Source organism: Pocillopora verrucosa, chromosome 3, assembly GCF_036669915.1.
Source record: "Pocillopora verrucosa isolate sample1 chromosome 3, ASM3666991v2, whole genome shotgun sequence".
NCBI lineage: Eukaryota > Metazoa > Cnidaria > Anthozoa > Scleractinia > Pocilloporidae > Pocillopora > Pocillopora verrucosa.
In genome coordinates this window covers 27105783-27128499 of record NC_089314.1, presented here as the reverse complement: position 1 = coordinate 27128499, position 22717 = coordinate 27105783, and the positions used below count along the sequence as shown (strand labels likewise).

Below are 22717 nucleotides of genomic sequence, written 5' to 3'. Positions count from 1 at the left end.
GCTCGCAGACAAAGCAGACAAGCTGTGAATGACTTTTACTTCCCGATTCTAAAGAGATTAAGCACTCCACTGGCTACAAACAGGATTGATAAAAATTAAAAACAATTATTCCAAATCGATTTGTGCCCCTTGCCACACGACCCGTCAACGGTCAATGTGTTTCAGTGTGCTTGAAACATAATTTCCACTCTTCATTTAGTTTATGAAGGCGAAATTGAACTAGCAAGTTCCATTAATAATTATTCATACACAACTGATGAACTGTGAAGTCTACTTCTTTGTTTCAAGATGTGCTTTGCTGACAGAATTCTTTATGAAAAAATATTTTGCGAAGCCAAAGAGTAAGACTAGTTTCTGTCCTGTAAAAGGCTTTTCTTCTTAGCACCAGCAAAATAATAAGCACGATGCTGACCAAAAACAGGATATGCAAAGAATGAAAACAATTCGACGATTTTTTCCCTTCATGACCTGGTGAGAACTAATGGATTTGTGAAAGCTTTCAACAAAACCCCTGCGAATTCAATTAGATACTAAACTAGCAAGATCCAGAGAGTTCTCTAAGCAAGCAATACGCAATGAACTGTGCCAGTCTGCATTGAGTTACGTACGGAAAATTTTTTCGCTTAGGAAGAGTTTCTGCGCTGTAAATGGCTTTTTCATACTAGACCAAGAGAATACAGGAAGAACGCAAATGGCCAAAAACAAGATTAGCAGGGACTGAAAGCTGCTCTACAAGGTATGCCGTAGTCACTGTGTTTATTTACACTTGAAACATAATTATAATAATTTAATCAATTCGCGGAAGCGCAACTGTACTGTTTACTCCTCTGTCTACCGATATGCTTCGTAAGCAAAATTCTTAACTGAAGGGTTTCGTAGAGCAAGAACTTCCAACCTTTGTTCAACTAACAGGATGTCTTCAATCGTCATAGCCGTGTTTAAACTTACCATCGGCTTGCTTGGAAATAGATTCAGGGACAAGTTAGCAGACTCGTTGAAAGAAGGTGACATAACAGATCAAAAGTGTCGTGATTTCATCATCCGTGAAATCAAAGAAATAAAATCAAAGCTGGATGGATTAGCAAGAAAGGATTTGTTAGCAAGTATAAGCTTCTTTAACGAAGGAATCAAGTTTTTGTACGAGATGTTCGACGAAGCGAGGCCCAGAGGCGAAAATAACAATGCTGTAACGACAACACAAGCTGCTACAGCGATGACTTGTGCTGCTGAAACATTTACTCTTACAAAAGGAATGAGTGAGCTAGAGATTGGTGACCTTAGTGCATCAGCATCCGGGGCGCTATCTAGGGCCAAAGACAGATTCAAAGACGCAAGAAGGAAGGCGACGGAAGCTTTCGCCAACACAGCCTTGTCAACCTCTGACCGCCTTCTATCCATGCAGTATCGTGTTATGGCAACAATATTAGAAACTGTAGACAATCCGACATACTCGATAGCAGCCTGCATAGTGTGCCTTGAAGAGTTGAATAGTCTGCCAGCTGTTCAAAAAGGCTTTAAAGTTGAACTCGAGAAAGGGCTCAAGGCTGTATTTAGCAAAGACCTACGAAGAGACCTGATCTCCACTGTGTGTCATATAAATCGCGTGATATTGAATATCGCGCTCATGGCGGACTTCGGTCACAAGGAGCTGTCAAACTGGCCATGTGTTGAAATCGGAGGAATAAAAGTTTCTCCACTACAAAATGACAGAGTGTTAAAAGTCCTGAAGAAAAGAGGCATGGAGCACTGCTTCGGAACTTTGGAATTACTACGGGGAGATTATGGAAGTTTAATATGGCCAGTAAGTATTGCTTCAAACAGCCTTGGACAGTTCCTCGTAGCGAACGACGACAGAGATAAAAGAGCCAAGTTATTTGACAGCAGAGGTAAAGTTTTGAACAGTTTCTCTCTCAAGTCGGATGCCTCTCGTGACGATGTGTACTGCATATGTCAAGTAGCTACTGATTTGAATGGCAAGATCTATGTACTAGTCAAACTAAAGCCTTGTGTCAAGTCAATCTTTAAAGATAACAATCCCGGAGCAGTGTGCGTGTTTGATTGTGATTTTCAACCCCTGCACAAGTTTTCACTAAAAGAGGAATTTAGCACCGTTGCGTTCAGACCATCACTGACAGTCAGTGACAGAAACAAAGTACTGATACTTCTGGTGACACAACCGAATTACTCACAGAGGAAACCAACCATTCAAGTTTATCAGTTTGATGGTCAATTTGTTGATGACTTTGGTGACGGAATACTGAAGAGTCCAATTAATATCGCCGCTGCAAGTGATGGTCAAACATTGGTAACAGATAGTGGCGATGATGGCGATTCCTGTGTTCACGTTTTTAATGAAAACGGCGAACAGATTTTTAAGTTGACAGAAATGTTAGAATTCGATTACCCATTTTACACAGCATTTCACTGGCCAAGTGAACACATTGTTGTCGTTGGTTTCCGTCCACAGAAAGAAGAGCTTCAGGTGCTTATATATACTAAAGAAGGCGAAATCGTGCGTCGCTTAGAGCAAGGTGCGAAAGGTTTTAGTTCCTTAGTAGAGCTCACAGTGACTGTCGAAGGACGCATTGGTATTCTCGCAATGTTTGAAACTGACCATCAAACTGAAACTAAAAGTTTTTTTTTCAAGATACTCGTCATATAAGCTGTTAGTATATACCACACAGCAGGTGAAAAGTACTTTTCGCGCCCGCTGATTGGCTACTTCGGAGGTTAATAGCAAATACTATTTTCTTCTGATCTGCCAGTGAGCCAAATTCGCGCGTCTTAAGTTTAATTTCCAACAATTTGTGGTACATTGACAGAAATAAACTAAGGTTTTGGTTTCTGTGTGGTATATATTAACAATTATTCACCTCAGTGTCGGTGAAAGTGGTGGATATTTACCTAGCCGTGAAGTACCTTTATTCACCTCCACATCGGTGAATAATTGTTAAATTTCGTGTCTCTTCATTAGGTCGAAAAGTGCATAGTTTTCATTTAAACAGAATGAGAAGTGAAAAGGGTTGTCACAAACAAATTAACTGTAATTACTGTAATATTAGGCCTACAAACTTTGTAAATACAAACAACATTCTTGGAAACGGCGTATTGGCTGATCATTTGACATTATCGATACGTCCCATAGCCGCCAAGAGCTGTTGAAAATCGTACTAAGGTACTAGATCGTATTCAAAGTTTAACTTTAGACATTTGAATAAACCTCTTCGGTAGCCCATTTGTTTACTTCACTTCCACTGACTTCCTTAATTGTTTTTGTTAGCCATATCAGATTTTCACCCTAGGTCTTCGGTAAAACGTGCTAATTGGCCAACGGAAAGAAGGGATGGTGTGAGTAAAAATAAGGGACCTCCTGTGTTGTGGCCTTAGTGCATTTTATTTCTCACGCATAAAACAGTACTTGTCATTTAAACGCATGATGCCAAACCTTTGTTTTCATTATGTCCGCATTGCACTTCCTAGTGCAATTTAGCCTGTTTCAGTCTCTCGCCGAGTGGAAAATGCAAAACAGTAAGCGAACGACGCTTAGTAATTGTAAGGAGAAACGGCACACTTTCGCGTTCTTATATGCCCTCTCTTTCGCTTGACTCCGCTGACCGGGAGCGTGAAGTAGGCGAAGTGCATATTATATCGTATCGTGTATTGTTACTCCATACATATCATATTACTTTTTCACCTGCACAAAATCACTAGTATTTACCTCTTTACTCTTGGAAGAGCTATAGTACTGACAAGGAGAATTTGTTTGACAATCAGGATTTTCTTAAATTGGTGATCATTTGCTTAATTCTCTTGACCTTTACATTTCATTCAAGGTTAATGTTGTAGGAGAACTTAGAAGCCAGTCACTCTCAGGGGTTAAAAGGTTAATAAACTTTATGGTCTCTTTCTATAGGGAATTTTCAAAAATTTCCACTAAAACATGACATACTAAAATTTTTGTTTCCTATGGACTGGGATGAATTATCTTTAGGTGGACCTTGAAAATTCTATTTTAGAGGTACGTCCTTTGTAACCAAAACCATTACTCACCACTAAAGTGTTACAGCGTACAGAAATTTGTAACTCGGCTCGATGGGCAAAAAACTATTGTACGCAATTAAGAAATATTCACGATTCATACCTGAATCAAGAATGGAGTCTATGCATTTTTATCCCTGAAATGCGCATCTAAAAGAGTCTAATTTTGGGGCTTTGAAGGTAGATAACACTACGATTATTTGAGAAATAAATTCCAGTATCTATGAATTAATTTGAATATTTTGCTTTAAGCAAGCATCTGACAATCGTAGCACGTTTGTTTCTTGTCGCGAACAGTGCATGCGCAGAACATATTCTGAAGATTTTTTCTAAGCTGTTGATGTCGTGACGTACAGCTACTGGATGTTTTCTCACCAGACCCCCCTGAGGAGTAAGAGGTCTGCACACAGAACTGTGATTACAGAGGTGAGTAAAACGGGCAGCATTTTGGTTCTGGAATCAAGACATTAATTCCATACAGTTCCACCAAATCCGACAAAAAACGAAGATCTCCCTTTGGATCAAGTCCTATGCTTCGGATCATGTCTGGTGTTAAAACTCTCTCTTCAGTAGACGCGACCTCGAAAAGCATCTGGAAAAGTGAATTGTTTAAATTCACAAAGAACCTAAGAGGAAAGAGATAGGCATTAAAATCTTCAGCAAAATAATTAATTTTCCCCTTTAAAGGAAACTAAGAACCCATTGAAATTGAAATTGGCCTCGCACCCAACCTACTGTTTCATAACGGGAGCACAAGGCCTCTACTCTCGTCAAAGCCTGATATATTTTCAAGGCTTCAGTTCGTTAATCGTAATCATGAACAGGTCAATCTTTGATCTATTCGTCAAATGACCTTTACGACCCTGCTCATGCAATCCTATTAGTATAGACAAACATGAAAACTGACGCATATGTAGTCGGATAGGGTTGAAATGAATGACGTTAGCTCTTTGCAGGACGAGCCATAGAGTAAGATAGTAAATTTTGAGCTCGGGTAAAAAATAGCGAAAGTTGTCTTTTTGTCTTGTCACGAGCATGGGACAAAGAAAAAAATTCTGAGTCTTAGTGAGGAATCGAACCTCACTGAACCACTGAGCTACAGCAACTCTACGGCGAGCAAGGTCATTAAGAAATTCATATATGGCACTGTCGACATTGCTGATCCATGCAATATGCAGGACACGTGTCATATACGAACTTCGTAATGGCCTTGCTCACCATAGAGTTTCTTTGGCTCAGTGGTAGAGCATCGAAGCGCAGAATCCGAAGCTCTGAGGTTCGATTCCTAACGGGTACTCAGAATTTTTCCTGAGTCGATGATTAAGGTCCAGGGAGACCAAATCTATGGGGGGTGCAAATCCGCTGGGACACCGGAAAAAGCCTACCTCGCTTGCATGGCTGTGTCATAAAACTTAGAGCAGAAATGAAAAATAAAGTCGCGTTTTGAATTAATTGTGAGTTTCTTTCCAAAAGAAAAAAAGCATTGCAGGGCTTTCACTTCAGCCTTTCAGGCTCTGATCATCAAGTACGCTGTCACCAATCGTCAAAATACAAACACGGGGGGAAACTTCTAATAGAAAAAGTACATTTTTACTCACCTGGTATACATTTTTTCATCATCTGTTACTTCACCTCCTGTGTACAGTTGTTGTTGCCTTGACATGTACAGGTAGAAAAATAATTTACTTCTGTTTATCGTGAATTTTTCTAAGTTCAAATTATCAGAGATTGACCTTTAATGGCTTAGATAAGACCAAGAAAAAAATTAAATAAGCCACTGCAATTCTATCACAACTTGAAAACAGCATGTAGACCAGAAATTGTACTAATGAGTAAAAATGCCCGTCTCATAAAGTTACTAGAGAACATTTATAAGTAAATAATGGTTGTCATTTAGTAGGGAAACATAATCGAATATTTTTCTATGGCATTATTAGATGTGAGCAGCGAACAGTTATCCAATAGTGAAGCTTAAGAAAAACTGTGTTCAATGTCCTCTCGGCTCTTCGTTTGTTCATCTAGATCAGCTACATAACCCTCTTCCTTAATGAACTGACTTTAAACAAAGAGTTGAACAAAGCGTTTTCAATTTGGGGAGAATCATCGGATATTTCCCCTATTCAGCCACAGCATATTCAGACATGTGACCAGTTTACACCAATCATGCGCAAGCGACAATATTCGTTGAAGTCAAAAGACTGACGTGAACGATTCAATTAATCCATGCATCGGCTTGTTCCTTTGCATGGTTACTAACAGTACTCACCTGAAAGAGTCCAGTTCTTCTAACCTATCCCTGTCTGCGTTATTAAAGTTTGCGATCCAACTCAAGTGTGGTTTGCATTTGATGTTCTGGTTATCAACATAAACATCGTACACCTCTAACTTGCTCTCAAATATCTTTTCTGTAGTACCTAACAAGCAACAAAAGATAGATTTTGAGACGATTAAATTCAGCACTATGAAACTAGCCTAACTAAGCAATAAGTGATGTGGAGGATCACTTGTTCAACTTTCAAACATCTAAAGACAGCTTTTCTAAAGATTTTTCCAACTTGTAATATTGCTACCCTGAAAAACGTACCCAACTCAGGCAAAGATGCATTGATAGTGCTCTCATTGAAAACAGGTATGCTTAATATATGTAAATATATGTTTCTATTTAGACCATTATTAATTTATAGGATGTATTCCTTTCCAGATACAAAACTAAAGACAACTAAAAAAATTTCCCCAAGTCTTGTGCCCATAATAAAAATTCAGTAATAATAAATAGGTGAACTTACACAAGTAAAAAATATTAATTAAGCGCATTATTTATGACAAAATAAAACTTACATGCAATATATTTGTGTTCTTCATGTAGTGCACTCAAGTCACAAACATTTGTAAAAAATAATGGGTTGCTACCAGTTTCAAAACCAAATGGAATCCCATGACTTGCCAACAAACAAGCACTGTAAACTGTTGGGTAAAGAATTTTGTTTATCAAATGATTTGAGTATAACAATGTTATAAATGTTGGTTTCTTTAAAATTATTGGTAGTATGCTACAATATAAGCAGCTACGAAGAGTATCACATTACAAAGAGCATGTAATGATGGCAATAAGTTTGCTAGCAGATGAGGGACTGGCTCTCGTTACAAAATGAATTGGGGCAGTGCAGATGTGATTGAAAGATTTCTAACAGACATTAAACCATCTTTAAAGTGGAGAGCATTTTTCCTGCAAGAAACATTGAGGTTCAACATGGTGTATCTCAATCCTTCCACATATATAACCTTAATATCTTGGAGCACAGTGTCTTGCTGGTTTGACATAATGATTTGTAACAAGGCTTTAAAAAAGTGTGCGCTCCTATTGGCTAATATGCTTGATCCCTTTGCCCATGGGTCGCATGCTGATGTCAGTTTGTTTTGGTTTTTTTTTTTCCAACAAGAAATGAAAGATGTTTTCAAGTCCCAATGTCATGAAAGAAATGGTTAGAGTGCAGCATGCAATCAGCGAGTTATGGATGCACTTGGGAGGTTTGCCAAGCACAAAAGAAGTGTAAGAGTCCCACAAGGCAATAGCCAAGTGCGACTCTTAAGCTTCTTTCATGCTTGGCAACCTCCCACACTCATCCACCATCTGATGGTTGTACACTGCATACTGACCATTTCTTAAATACAATTGTATTCAACTGTAATTTACCACAGCTGAAGGGAATCATTGCTGAATAATCCCTGAAATGAAGTGGAAGGGATTACTCCCTAACAATTCATTTTTTCAATATGATAGGTCCTTACCTCTATAGCAAGCCACTCCAACAGGGGGAGGTGCAAAGAATAAAATACGTTTCTGTAATAACACAAATTTCCAGAGAACAAAAATTTGCTCTCCAAAGAACTTGATAAACTGAGGGAAACATCCAGCTGGGTGCGTGATCTGATAACCAAAAAAAGCATAAAAAGGAATCATTTAAATCATCAGACAACAATTTAAAGCATTTCTGCACAGGTCAAAAGCCAATAGTCACTTCAGCTGGTGATTGTAACTATTTCATAGTAAGAGTCAAAGTGGACTCTTGTTCACAGAATATGACATTCAGCTGCATGGTGTGGTGTGGTATGTTGCACTTTAAGCTACTACTTACAGTATTGTGAATAAGTAATACTTATTTACCAGTAAGCTCAAAATTAAGCAATCCTGCTGAATTTCTGGACTTTTCATTGTAAAATGATGAAATTTAGCTCACCTCAACAATTTCAAGAAAATTTGTCAAACTTTTAAGATGCCTTTGTTTCAGCCAACCCAAAATTATGAGTGTAATTTTGTTTAAATTATAATTTGCCTATAAAAATTTCAAGGAGAAATTTGTTTGAAGATAGTTTTTCCCCAAAGTTTCAACAGCTTGCTTGATGTAAATCAAAAAAAATAAAATATCACAAGTTCTTAATTTTTTTTAATGGGAATATTATTTTTGATTTTTTATGTCATCCTTGGTTTTTGATTTCTCTGGTGAGAAATCACTTCAAGCTTTTAATCTGTTTTAGGAGTAATTCTCTAATTTAATTGAATCATCACACAGTGACACAACTCCTTTAAAAAATTCAAATTTGGGAATAAATTTAGGAATACCTTTAACACTGGTATCTCCTCCAGTCCAGGAGCCTTCTCATGAGTTGGAGATGGAATGTAATTATTTCTAAGCACACAGTTCTTATAGCAATTGTAATAGTTTTCAAGATCCTCATAATGTCCAGGGTTTTCAAGCTGCCTCCTGCAAATTATATAAAAAGTACTTGCAAAGGTTTAAGATGAAAATTAGAGTGATATAAAATTCAAGGTTTCAATTTTTTTAAGCCAATTAAATTTGCATTATTTTTTCTTTAAACTAATAATCTTCAGTAACAAGCTGAAACAAAGGAAAATCAAAATGAAACTGCTCTAACAATTTCACACCAAGATAAGTAACATTTGAACCACAACATATAGCAGGCCTTAGACAACAAAATCCAATAGATTTTAGTGAGAGTTCAATATTACAGTAATTTAAAACATAGAGACAATATAGGGATTGCACTTGGGTACAAAAGGTTTTTAATTTTGAAAAAACATTTCATCCCATCTCTATCTCAAAACCTACTTACAGTTTTATTCCAAGATCTCATGAGTAATTCTCTTTACTGTCTGCCATACAATTCTTATGATTTTATATTAAAGAATTTGGTATTGGATCTACCAAAAATCCCTCAATTGATAATTTTCTTTATTCTCATCCCTTGCTAGCTTCATATTGTATTGATATTGTAAGGAGAAATTCTGTCTTAGTCACTCATGGGAGTTAAAGGGTTGATTGGGATACAAAAAACAAGGTCACACTACCTTACTTCCTCTTCGAGGAATGACATGTGTTCATGTAGAGATGTGTACTTTGCACAAAGAATCCCTACTGATTTCATTCTAGCTCCTCTCTCAGCCACATTATCAACAGCTATACGCTCAAAACAACTCAACCCATAGAGACCATCTTTGGTTTTGAAGTATCTATCACAGGAAAAAGATAGTTTGCCTTAAGAACTTTAGACAAATGTTTGCAAGTGGATTTAACAATAAGGACAAACTGATAAAATGATATTTTCATTGTCCAAATCACCCCTATTGAGTCAAGTTCAAGAAAGTTTTTTAAGTTTATTTTGTGACATAAAAAAAGTTGTTGAATGCCAAGACTGCATTATTAAAAAAATTCTCATCACTTGCTTACTTCATATTGTATCAATATTGTAAGGAGAAATTCTGTCTTGGTCACTCATGGGAGTTAAAGGGTTAAGCAATGAAGCAAGAAAGTTCAGTTTTCATGTACTTATTTCCCTTAGTAAAACCACTCTTAATATCTCTTGAAGTTGGAATATACAGAGAATAAAATGAATCCTACTCTTTAGTACTTACATAAAGTCTCTTGTTATTGTATGTGAACCACTGGCCAAAGCTTTGAATTCCACACCAGTTAGATCCACTGATTTGGGATGTTTCCATTCAATTTCATTTCCTAGGTAAAATGTGTACATTTTGTCTGAATCTCAGTAACAAACTTGATGTGCTCTTACTTGTGGATTACGATTTCAAATACAGCTATGCACCACAAGGAAAAGGAGGCACCTGTGGTTCCTATTGCTGACAGTTTCATGTTTTATGAAGGAGATAGGTAATGTGACGTAAAGCATTTTCAAAGTCTTACAAATTCAAGCTACATTTATGCCAGCTTTATTGGCAGTAAAAATGAAATTGCAAGTGTTATGAACAATACAATAAGAATGGAAAGGAAGGCTGGTAGAAACCACAGGGCTTCTGAGTAAATGCTCTTAATAACGTTCACAATTTGACACTAAAATGGAGGAAAAAAACTCAATAACAGAAGAGAAAAAGAACAGGCCTCAGTTGTTTGAAGGGTGTTTAATTCCATTAACTGGATAAATCGCCCTCTGGTGGATAGCACAGAATCTTTTGTTAACTTTTATCTACTGGATAGCAACTTATCCACTGGATAGTGATATCTGTCCTTGAACAACTGAGCCCAGAGCCATTATGTCTTTCAGATTACTTACATGTCAAAGTATACTCATGCTAAAAGAAGTAAAACCTGAAAAAGGGGAATTTAAATGGCAACCACTTTACACCTAAAGCTCTGAAGTAAAGAGTAAAAACCTATTGATTGGATATTGCTCCTGGCCTTGGGAAGGTAAAAGGAAATGGGAAATTATCCCTTTCTCACTTTAAAAAGGAACTACTAGGAATTGACCTCATGTTAAAAAAGAACTTTGATGATAAATGTCAAGTGGCTTAAACCAAGGAAAGCTTTTTTGATTAAACCTTAGTTTCAAAAAGCCAGATCACGTCTAAATGTAGCTGAGATGCATCGTTAGGAGGAGGAAATTGGAAAAAGATAATGAAATTTGAACTGCCTGGAAAATAAATTTATGTATGTTTTTGCCCTATTGACCAACATCAGAGATAACATTCAGTAACTTGTTTAAGTGTTATGTTCACAATCTACCTTATCATCGGAGATCCCGAAAATAGAAAAGTTTTGAATATAGTTGGGTGCTGAGGAAAAAAAAAACCCGTGCGTATTACCTCGTCTTGTATCAAAGTGCACGACGTAGACGGCGAGTATCAGATCTGGAACAGTTCTTTGCTGTTCGTCTGAAGTCCTTCCAGAGGAATCAAGGAACAAAAAATTCCCACCAGACGTTGTATGTTCATCTTCAGGGGGAAAAGATGACAGTTCGCTTCTTGGGTCGTACGAAACATCAGGGATTTCCTCAAAATCAACCAGACCTGCTTCATCTTCTTCCGCCATAACTGAGCATCTCCTTACTAGGGTAGGGTGAGTCGATGATGACTCATGACCTGACCAACTCATGACTGCTCTCACCGGAGCCTGATAACTAGTTTCGCACGAAATTTCATTTCATAGCCTTTTCCGCACAGTCAAATATAAGAATTCGTGTCCATTCTGTTCTGTCACTATTCAGCATATATTTTAACTCACTAATTTATCAACTCACCGTCGAGAGAAAAGCAGAGGTATATTGACAGTTATTAGGATCAAGACTATTAAAATGGACGTGAATGAGGAAAATGGAGTCGCAGAAAGCTCGCCCAAAATTTATTTGGATTACAATGCCACAACTCCTCTGGAACCATCTGTCCTAACAGCAATCCATGATGCTTTGCGAGATGCTTGGGGAAATCCCAGTAGCTCTTATGCAGCAGGAAAGAAAGCAGGTCACGTGATCAAAGAAGCTCGGCTTTCAGTGGCCAACATGATTGGTGCATTAGAGGGTGACATCATTTTCACATCAGGTGGTACTGAGGCCAACAACATGGTGATCCATTCAGCACTGGAACACTTCTATGAATTTCATAAAGAAAGGGAAAACCATATTTCTGATATGAAACCCCATGTGATAACATCAAATCTTGAACATGATTCGATCCAACTCCCTCTCTTGCATCTTGCAGAGCAAGGCAAGATAGAACTGACCTTTGTCCCAGCCTCTCAAGACTCTGGAGCAGTGACGACAGAGGCAATATTAAATAAAGTTAGACCAAGCACCTGTTTGGTGACTGTCATGATGGCAAATAATGAAACAGGGGTGATTCAGGTAACATGATCAATCCTATTTAAAATCTTTCTGTTATTTGAAGACCCAGATAAAGGAACTCAGTATAAGAAGCCTCATAACCAGAAGATTACAACAATTAAGAAAAATCTTTCTTGAAAGAGAAAGGGGAATCCTTGAATCATTTGCTCAAGGAATGGCAAGGGAACTATTTAACAGTATTAATTATTTCAGTATAATTGCTCAGGTGATTATTGTCAGTAGTATTTCTTCTAACCTTTTCATGCATCAAAGAACATGGACATGGAGTTGGGTGCACACATCACTAGATCAACCTTGAAACTCCATATTAAAGAGAGAAAGATTGAATGATATGGGATATACTGTAAGGGTTGTGTCCACATTCATTTACCAGAAAGTTTTAAACAGGCTGGAAATGTTCAGCAAGAAGCTAATAAAGCCCTTGCTATAGTCACCTCTCACAAGCTAATTATAGCAAGATACAGAACAATCCTTGTTTAGCCAGATTGCAAGAATCTATGTAATCGCTTGAGCAAATATATCACTAAAACCAGATGTTCTATAATTAACATGAACTGGGTTAATGACCACAGACCACAAGTCCATAACTCCAAAAACTCAGCCGTATTCCCTTCAGAGATATTTCAAACAATTCAGCTATTAAGGACATGTACAAGTTTCACCAGAGAAAGAGATAAGCCTAATTAACAGCAGCCAAATGGCTCTTGAACTACATTGCTCACATTCATAACTGTATAATGATCAAGGTTTTTTTCATTGTTGAAAATTGTGGTACAAACATTAGCATTGATAAGCATAAGAATCAGAAGTTTTTTGATTTGGGGTAGTTTAATGTGGATAACATCTGTAACAAAGCTAAAAGGTTACACTCTGTTCATCATATATGAAGCTTTTCTTTCCTTAACCATTTGATCCCTAAGAGTGACTAGCTTCCAATTTCTCTCTTCAATATCATCCTTGAATCACAAAGTAAGGTCATGAGAATAAAGGAAATGATCACCAACTGAAGAAGTTCTTGATTGTTAAATTCTCCTGGTCAATACTTTAGGAAATCTATGAAGAACAGCATAGAGAATATGCATACTTATGTGAGGGTGGGAGTGGTTGAGGTTCTTTCGAGCAGGAACTAGCAAGGATCTTTTGTAAGTAATTGAGCAAATGTATCTGATTAAGGAATGACATCTTATTTTTCAGCCAATTGAAAACATTTCCAAGGCTATTAGGGGGTTAATGAAGAGTCGTCTGTCTCAGGAAATGCCCAGGATTCTTGTCCATACTGATGCTGCACAAGCCATTGGCAAAATTAAAGTGGATGTGAATGACTTGGAAGTAGACTACCTCACAGTTGTGGGACACAAGTTCTATGGACCTCGAATTGGTACGAAATTAGAATTGATGGGGTGTGTAGACTTAAGCCTTTAAGTGACTTGTGATGTACTATAAGATTCTCCTTGTGCTCCACAAGGCAATATGAGAAAATTTTGAAGGAGAACCTAGCAGTCTATCAGAGTCACATAGGGCTTTTCACACACTGCTTCAAGTGGGATCATACAGCTCTTTTAGGAAAGGTTATTTGAAAAAAGCAAAAATGTGCATGCATCAACTTTGAAAGGTAATCTGGGTATCTGGTAATCAGGGAATTTTAATAAGTTAAATGTATGAATTAATTAGTTAAATCCAGGATTCTTTGTCCTCATGGTGAAAATTTCTCAGATTTACTTGAAAATCAAGGAATTGTGACCCCAAAAAACTACCCAAAATACCTTTTGGGTTATTACATGCAATTTTTCACTTTTTTTTTTTCAACAAGCTTTCTCAAAACAGCTGTATACCAGCTAGTATATTAATTTTTTTGTGATGAAATTTAAATAAATTCAATATTACTTAGCCACTTTCATAGGCATTGTTTAGTCTTGTCACACTACATGCTTCCTCCCTCACCAATGGGGAGGGAGTATATAACAAGATCAAACAATGGCTGCCAGTGGTGTTGGACATTACTATAAAGATGAAAACTTCCCATTTTTTTTACCTGAAAATTTCAGTTGATATTCTCTATCCTCCACCTGGTGACTTTTGTAAAATGTAATTTCTATCAAATCTAAATTTTTTTGGGGATAATAACTTATCATTTTAGATGAGTAATGTCCCTCTCTTTCTCTAGGGCATTGAAACAGTAAAGCCTACATATAATTCACTAAGGTCTATATGTCATATTTAAGTTGCACTTAATTGTGAAGAATTCACTGAGAAAACCTGTTGGCAGACAGTCAGCCAACAGTTGGCAGACTCTTAGGTGATAGTCACTAATCTGTCAGTGATCTGTACAGCCATACTTTTGTCTTAGATGTTAATCCTCATGTAACCTCCCAGTGGCCTGTTGATTATCTGTCAGCCCACAGGTTTTTCTAGGGAGCTGTTCTCCACAATTACCAAGTTGCACATTCCTTATCTGAAAAAATAGCCTCGTGTAGCAAAATTAATAACCAGCTATTTTTTCTAACCAGGAGCCCTGTATGTTAGAAATCCAACAAGAGACACCCCTATACACCCCATGTTTTTCGGTGGAGGACAAGAAAGGAATTTTAGACCAGGAACAGAAAACACTGGCATGATTGCTGGATTAGGGCAAGCCTCCCAGCTGGTGGTGGAAAACCTGGACCAGTACCACAAAAACATGAGATTGGTTGGTAATTGTGTGAAGTGTATTTTAGAACTACATTAATCCAAAAACATCAAGGCCACTGAAACCTTTTGATATTCACAGGGTGGTCACTTAACTCTTTAACTCCCAAAAGTGATTAATGCACAACTTCTCCCTCTAATATCCATACATTATCCAGCAAACAGGTAATGAGAATACTCCAACTCATTAGGTAGGAGTTCTTTTCTTGATCAAACACCAAATTCCTATAACCCATTTTCAAGGAAATGTGTAGCAAATAAAAGGGGAGAATTATCAATTAGATCTTAGGGCTCTTACTCAGTGTAGAAGACACAGTTGACAGAAAACAATGGGAACAAAGCGGCAAAAGAACAAGTAAAACATTGATAACAATAGGTTAATAGGGTGGTGTTCTTTTGTGATATGTCCTGTGTCTTCTACACCAAGAAGGAGCCATTTAAAGGGCTAACCAAATAATGAATAACTGTAGTGTGGTTTGTTTTACTGTAGTCCATAGGCATCCAATCTATACAGCCATATGGAGTTTTTCAACAGTGAAGCTTTCACCCATACTTAACACCTTTTAAAAATAGAGAGAAATCTCTTTTCATGGGTGGGAGTGAATGGTGCCAGTTGAAAGTGCCTTCAAAGAGTTGAGTTTAAAGTGACTTTCACAGCCATGAGAGACAAGTAAAACCTGCTTCACATAGCAATTTTGACTTTGTGCCATCCCCCGTTTGGACTTCTCTTTGGCCTGGCTGGTGTGTATTTACAAAACAGAGTTTACAAGAATTCCTCTCTTTATCTTTTTGTTTCAGATAAGAGACTATCTTGAGGTCAGACTGAAGGAGATCTTTCAAGACAAAATTCAGGTCAATGGGAAATTTGAGACAAGTGAGCGAATACCCAACACATGCAATGTATCATTTATTGGTATAGGACTGGAAGGAAGAAAAATCTTGGCCACTGTTAAAAGACTGCAGGCAAGTGTTGGTGCTGCATGTCACTCAGATGTAGCTTCACGACCATCTCCCATCTTAATTGCCATTGGAGTCCCTCATGACATTGCAATGAATGCTCTGCGACTGAGTGTAGGACGAGACACAACCAAGGAACATATTGATGTTGTGGTGGAAGATCTAAAGGTCACCGTTGAACGTCTAAGGCACAAATAGATCATTAAAAATTACCTGTGTCATTTAAAAACTCTGTCCTGAAAATGACTTTTGATATTCTCGAATGGCTGTTGGCCGTGTGCCATTATCACTTTGATGTATAGATTCCATTTTACTGTCCATCTGTTCTGTGATAGATCTCAGAAGGGGTCGAAATATGGAAGAAACAAAATGTGGCACCCGAGGCGCAGCTGAGTGTGTCACGTATATGTGTTGCTAATTATTTGATTACTACTAAGTAATTGGTGAGACTCATTGTTCAAGTCCAAAGCCACCTTAGCATTTATTTTGGTAACTCTGTTTTAAAACTGGTTACAAAATCAGGAACTAAATTTTCAAGAATAACTTATTGCTTTCAAGCAGGTTCAAAACTGACTTACGCGTCTAAAAGGTAACCTTAAATAACTTTTAAATACTCAGGAAACATTTGGTAACAAAATCAACAAGTTGTACATTCTTAAGAAATCAATCCAATACCTGAACTTAGAAATAGCTGAAAACAATAACTGATACAAGTATACAGATATACATGCTATCTTGGAAGGAGTATTTTGAAATCCCCACACAATTTCCTAATCTAACAGCAGTAAGGAATGGCACTCTTGCAGAAGACTGAAAAAGGTGTCTGTGAAGGTAATAGGATAAAATCATTCTGTACTGATGAAAGTTTTTTTTCACTAAAAATCAAAATAATTTTCATTAAGAAAAGAGATGCGGGAGATTGACTCCTTTAATTCCTAAACTGCTTATTTAACTTGACGTGAGAAATTAATGATTGTAATAATTGATATAAAATATATGAAAGTGCCTATAATTGTTTCCATTGGTCTGTTCAATCAAAACAGCAAACAAAAGTAATTCCCTCACAAAATAAAATTTCTAGATGCGGAACATATCACTATAATTTATAATGTTTGTCTTTTGAATCACACATTTTGAGTCAACGATTGCTAATTAATTTATACATCCAGAGTTCTTCCAGCTCTATTTCCTTGAGTCTTTCTTGTTCTTTTAATTTTTGAGGTCTTCTTTCCTGGAACAAAAGTATGTAACAACAAATGTAAAAACCCGACGAAATTTGAGAAACACTTCTGACATGCTATATTTTACGCGTAATAGAGATCATTAACCCACTAATTCCCTGAAGTGATCAACATGAAACTTCTTCCGATAACATCCTTACATTGTCCTGCAAACAGCTAATGATAATATTCAAACTTATCAGGTAGAAGTTGTTATCCTGATTCAACACTAAATTCTTATAACTAATTTACAAGGATATGTGTAGCAGCTAAAGGGAAGAACTGCCAATCAGATTTTGGGAGTCAATGGGTTAAAAAGAAATAGATTTCCAATCGCTTGTTATATTCAGTGTCAGACTATATAAGGTCAATGGATCTCTTCTCGTTATCAGCAATTGGGTAGAGCCACCGTCACATATAATATAACTTATGTCAAACGCCTTGACACTGATTCTTACCTCTGTTTGCCAAACTCCAACTTCACGTCATCTCCAATCAGCATAAATGAAGCCCAGTCAGACTCCATGGTGAAACCGTTATTCCTCATCCACTTCATGGCCTGGTGAAGAGATTCACTTGCACTTTCTCCACCAACAAGATGTTCGTAGAACCGACGCATGAGCTTCTCTGTTGCTGAGTCTGGAATGGCCCACAGCGCAGCCAACACCGACCGAGCACCGGAAGCTAGGAACGCCCGGGCGATTCCGATAACTCCCTCGGCTCGGATCTGTCCATTTGCACTGTGACAACAGCTGAGTACCACCAGTTTAGCTCTGACTTTTACTCGTGAAACATCACCCATCGTCAGCATATAGGCTTCCTTTGGCGGAATAATGTTTGGATTGTCGGGGGTTTGATTAGGGGAGAGGGCTATTTCTCCTCTTTCGGTGTCACCATGGGCTGCAAAATGTATCAGGCTGACTGAAGTTATCTGTTCAAGTACAGCCTGCTTCGTTGCTCTCTCTCCTACCAGGGGTGCAGTGCCCACCAGCCTTCCAACCATCTCTGCTTCTATTCTAGCCCATGGCAGTGGCGACAGCCAACCAACCTTGGGATTACCTACTATCAGTGCACCACTGTTGCTGTGATAGTCCACCGGACTATCTTGAATGAGCTTAAGTGTTGTCAAAGAAGGAACAATACGGATCCTATGACTCTCCGAGAAGTATTCGGCTCCATCCTTTTCTTTTAGGGCTGCAAATGGAACTTTGTACAAGCTACTATGAGGAACGATAATGACTTCTGGGTCTTCAAGTAAATGGTAAATTGGGGCAATAAAGATTTTGTAACACAAGAATATACTCGAAATTTCCTCCTCGTTGTTGTCTTCCTCTACAAGTCGTGATGCTTTGGAGCTCCTCTGCTCTAGTGAAATAGGTTGCGGCTCACCCACTTGTAAAGAACGATCCTCGCACTCTTCCATGGGCAAACAACCAAAACTACGGAAACTGTTGACCAAAATATCGTCCAATGACAACTTCTTGGCCAACCCAGCTAGAACGAAATATTCTTTCACTGGAATTGTTTTGAAATAGATGACTCCACTTGATTTCATGATCCATAATTGTACAACATTTGCAAAAAAAGAAATGTACAAACAAGTAGAGTTATTTTCCTTCTTCAAGATGTCTCCAATGCCAGACCAAGATTGTGGATTAGCAGAAATGTGCGTTTCAACGGAGTACTTCTCTGCCATCAAGTCTGATAGGCCTCTTGCTCGACCCAACTCCTCAACGTAAAGAGCATGATGAGGATTCCGGGTAACACAGAGCAACCAACTCAGCAGCTTGTAAGGAGACGCACCTCTCGCCTCCAAAAATGATATTTTAAGCTGATCGTTGATTCCAAGAAGATTTCTTTGCTCTTCGAATTTATAAATGCTCTGGTGTAAATACCAAAGAGCTTCTTTGAGCTTGTTTTGTTGTAAAAATAATATCGAGTAACCGAACAAGACTTGCAACTCAAGGTAACGTACTTTTATAGTGCTGGATAAATAAAGTGCCTTCTCGAAACATACTTCCGCAATTTGGTGATCAAGCATCGTAAACAAATGTCCTAAGTTCCGATAGGATTTTGCTTCTCCATCTCTGTCGCCAATTTCAATGCTAATGAGAAGCGCGTTTCTGAAATACTCTTTAGCCTCGAAGTATTCTCCAAGGGAAGAAAATATATTTCCTAAGATTCCATAACATTCCGCCACTCCCCATCTGTCGCAAATTTCAATTCTGATAGCAAGGGCTCTATCAGTATACTCTTTCGCTTTGAAGTTTTCACCAAGCGAGGTAAACAAATCTCCTAACCGCGCGTAACAAGAAGCTTCTCCTGCTCTGTCGCCAAGTTTAGTAGTGATGGCAAGGGCTCTCTCGACATACTCTTTCGCCTTGTCATAATCCCCAAGCCACCAAAGCAACATTCCTAACTTTTTATAGCACAATGCTACTCCCTTCCTGTCGCTAATTTCAATTCTGATGGCAAGGGCTCTCTCAGTATACTCTTTCGCTTTGACGTTTTCACCAAGCGAGGTAAACAAATTTCCTAACAGCGCGTAATAAGAAGCTTCTCCTGCTCTGTCGCCAAGTCTAGCAGTGATGGCAAGGGCTCTCTCGACATACTCTTTCGCCTTGTCATAATCCCCAAGCCACCAAAACAACATTCCTAACTTTTCATAGCACAATGCTTCTCCCTTCCTGTCGCCAATTTCAATTCTGATGGCAAGGGCTCTCTCAGTATACTCTTTCGCTTTGACGTTTTCACTAAGCGAGGTAAACACATCTCCTAACTGAGCGTAACAACGCACTTCTCCTGCTCTGTCGCCAATTTCAGTTGCGATGGCTAGCGCCGTTTCGAGATTCACTTTAGCCTTGATGTACTCCCCAAACGACATAAACATAGTTCCTATGTGTTCGTAACATTTTGCTTGCCCGTTTCTGTTGCCAATTTCATTATTGAAGGCAAGAGCTTTTTCTAAATACTCTTTAGCCTCCACTTGCAGCCCAAGCGACTTAAACACACTTCCTAAGTTAAGGAAATCTACTGCTTCCCCTGTTCTGTCACCAGTTTCTGCTCTTATGGACAACGCTTTTTGTAAATACTCTTTGGCTTTGAAGTATTGTCTAAGCAACAAATTTACGTGCCCTAAGTTTTCGTAATCTGCTGCTTCTCCTAGTCTGTCACCAATTTTAGTCCTAATAGCAAGGGCTTTTTCGAGATACTCTGTAGCCTTGACGTATTGCCCAAGCCCCATAAACACAACTCCTAAGTTTCCGTAGCATGTCGCTTCTTCTAGTCTGTCGCCCATTTCAATTCTGATAGCAAGGGCTCTCTCGATATATTCTTTCGCTTTCAAATATTCCCCGAGTGACTCAAACGTAGCTCCTAAGTTTACGTACGATAATGCTTCTCCGTTTCTGTCGCCAATTTGAGTTGTGATCTTAAGAGCTCTCTCGTAATACTCTTTCGCCTTTACGTATTCACCAAGTTTATAAAACATAGCTCCAATTCTTACACAGGCGTTTCCTTCTCCTTTTTTATCCCCTATTTGTGCCCTGATGTTAATCGTTTTATCGTAAAGTTGTGTGGCTTCTGTAAACTTACACTGAATCTCACATATTTTTGCCAAAGCCATGCTTGCATTTCCTTCCTTCAGTAAGGCACCAGACTCATGGGAGAGGACTAGCAATTCACGGCAGTATCTCTCCGCATTTATGTAGTCAGAGATACGACGGTAAGCGCGGAAAAGAATAAAATAGAATTCCATGAGAAGCATTTTGATAGATTGCAAGTCGTTCTCTTCTGTGTTGCAATTCATCAAAAACAAGCTTTCTTTGCACAACTCGATAGCTTTTTGAACACGATTCGTGTTTAGCAAGAACAGTGCAACAGGTAAAGCCATACCAATTATTTCTTCTCCTATGTTTTCCATCGCGGTAGTTTCCTAAACCAAATGATGTAAACAAGATATGTAGTAAAGCAATTCAATCCAAATGATTATATCATCTGGATCATTATCTGTCTCTGAGAACAGGACGCGGTGTGTGAAAAGTCGCTCAGATCTGGGAAATTTCTGTACTGGGCTCGTGGTGTTAGGATTAACAATACCGACTACCAATAGAAACTGAAGCCAAGAAGATGCGAGGATTGGTAAAACTGAAGCACATGAATTCCCTCCACAGATCGTTTGGAAAAAATTTCATTGTGACCAACAGTTTTTAATCAGGATTTTGTGGTCGAACTAGACCTTCGCCTTTTGGTCTCTTTGATCGCGTGAGGAAAGTGAAAAACTTCTCTCTCCAGCCTCTTATTTTCCAACAGACCTTATTCTCTAAATAATGTATTTTATTTTAATTTCGCTTTTATATGGAAAAGAAAATTGCTGCAAATCAAACAAACATAGCCAAAGGCAAATAAATGATTTTGCATAGCAAGTATCCAAAGAAATTAGCAAAGAATAGTCTACAGTCAAAACACCACTTTCACCATGCGTAGTTCTTCAATTCTTTGTACTAGCGGTCAAAACTTACTTGCAATAAAGCCTCTTATGATCAAGCTTCCTCTAAGTTTCTCGTTTTATGTATTCATCTATTCACTGATTTACTTTTTTTTGCGCGATTGTATCGAGAGCATCAATCTTTCGGTTTTCTCTAGCGTTTATGAAAGAGCGAGACATGATCACAGATGTAACTCATCATTAACCAAGTAAATTTTTGAAGGTGTCATTTAATAAGTTTAAAGTGTATACATTGTCAACTTAGCAAAAGAGATAAACTTCTGCGAAAGCAATCTAGAAAGTTTTTTGACATTCCGCAAAAAATGGCAACATTTAAAACATTGTTGTGGCGGTTCATTATCATTGGGCTAGTGTGCTGCTTAGAAAGAATTTTACCTTACTGAGCTGATGAGGATAAATTACAAGACCTGAAGCCACAAAGGATGGACACAATCGCTTCATAAAAATTCATTTCACTTCGGAGGCGATTTTTGCACAACGCATCATATCTTATTAGTCACAGGACAAAGAGGAACAATATTAACCTTAGACTTTGTGAAAAGAACGGTAACTTTTCAAAGTTATACTTAAAAATATTTTTTTTTGTAAATGCAGTGAAGAAAAAACCGATATAAATCTTGGTTTCCATGTCATATTTACCAAGATGTTGAGTCCGTGACTGATGCTTTTGAAGGTGAAACGACAAAAAGATGAACAATTAATTCCCCTACATTCCAAAACTTTCACCAGTCTACCACCTCACCGAGGCTGTGTATTATTCAGATGACAACACAAACTCTTATAACACCGTTGTGATATGTTCGAGTGTAAAAACCAACAAATTACGACATTCAAAAATACCACTAAAGCCTGAGTGTTAATAGTATGTGGTTCAATTAAGATTTGGATCATTTAATTTGACTCCCACATACCTGCTCAAGTTTTCTTTCAAATCAGCTCAGAAGTCATTTCAAATATTTACTGAAACTTTTACTCCCGGTCATGGCGCAATAAGTTAATCTGGAACTTCGGGGAAGTGTGCATTTTCGGTTTCTCTGGTGACGTGGCGGAAGTTTTCATTACCAGTCTCCCCTTCTTTTGCAGGTAATGAATAATCGTCACATTTTAACGAATGTCATGCGGGTTTACCGTGTGGCGTAGCAAATCAGTCTTACCAGTT

The 22717-nt window shown here is 38.0% G+C and overlaps 4 protein-coding genes across 4 annotated transcripts; 2 read left to right on the top strand and 2 right to left on the bottom strand.

Moving 5' to 3' along the window:
* Window positions 1-698: 698 nt before the first annotated feature.
* Window positions 699-3169, top strand: LOC131772360 (uncharacterized). Its single transcript, XM_059088259.2, has 2 exons — window positions 699-736; window positions 913-3169. The coding sequence occupies exon 2, from the start codon at window positions 914-916 to the stop codon at window positions 2660-2662; it is 1749 nt and encodes a 582-aa protein (XP_058944242.2). The 5' UTR covers window positions 699-736; window position 913; the 3' UTR covers window positions 2663-3169.
* Window positions 3034-11543, bottom strand: LOC131772361 (DENN domain-containing protein 11-like). The gene is made up of 9 exons (XM_059088260.2): window positions 11156-11543; window positions 9971-10070; window positions 9407-9568; window positions 8660-8801; window positions 7828-7966; window positions 6877-7002; window positions 6305-6452; window positions 5637-5693; window positions 3034-4664 (listed from the first exon to the last, which is right to left on the bottom strand). Exons 1-9 carry the CDS (start codon window positions 11442-11444, stop codon window positions 4457-4459), a joined length of 1371 nt encoding a protein of 456 aa, XP_058944243.2. The 5' UTR covers window positions 11445-11543; the 3' UTR covers window positions 3034-4456.
* LOC131772362 (selenocysteine lyase) lies at window positions 11504-17300 on the top strand. The gene is made up of 4 exons (XM_059088261.2): window positions 11504-12189; window positions 13384-13567; window positions 14697-14875; window positions 15673-17300. Exons 1-4 carry the CDS (start codon window positions 11644-11646, stop codon window positions 16027-16029), a joined length of 1266 nt encoding a protein of 421 aa, XP_058944244.2. The 5' UTR covers window positions 11504-11643; the 3' UTR covers window positions 16030-17300.
* LOC131772283 (tetratricopeptide repeat protein 28-like) lies at window positions 16842-21093 on the bottom strand. Its single transcript, XM_066164424.1, has 2 exons — window positions 17510-21093; window positions 16842-17062 (listed from the first exon to the last, which is right to left on the bottom strand). The coding sequence occupies exons 1-2, from the start codon at window positions 20971-20973 to the stop codon at window positions 17041-17043; spliced, it is 3486 nt and encodes a 1161-aa protein (XP_066020521.1). The 5' UTR covers window positions 20974-21093; the 3' UTR covers window positions 16842-17040.
* Window positions 21094-22717: the final 1624 nt, after the last annotated feature.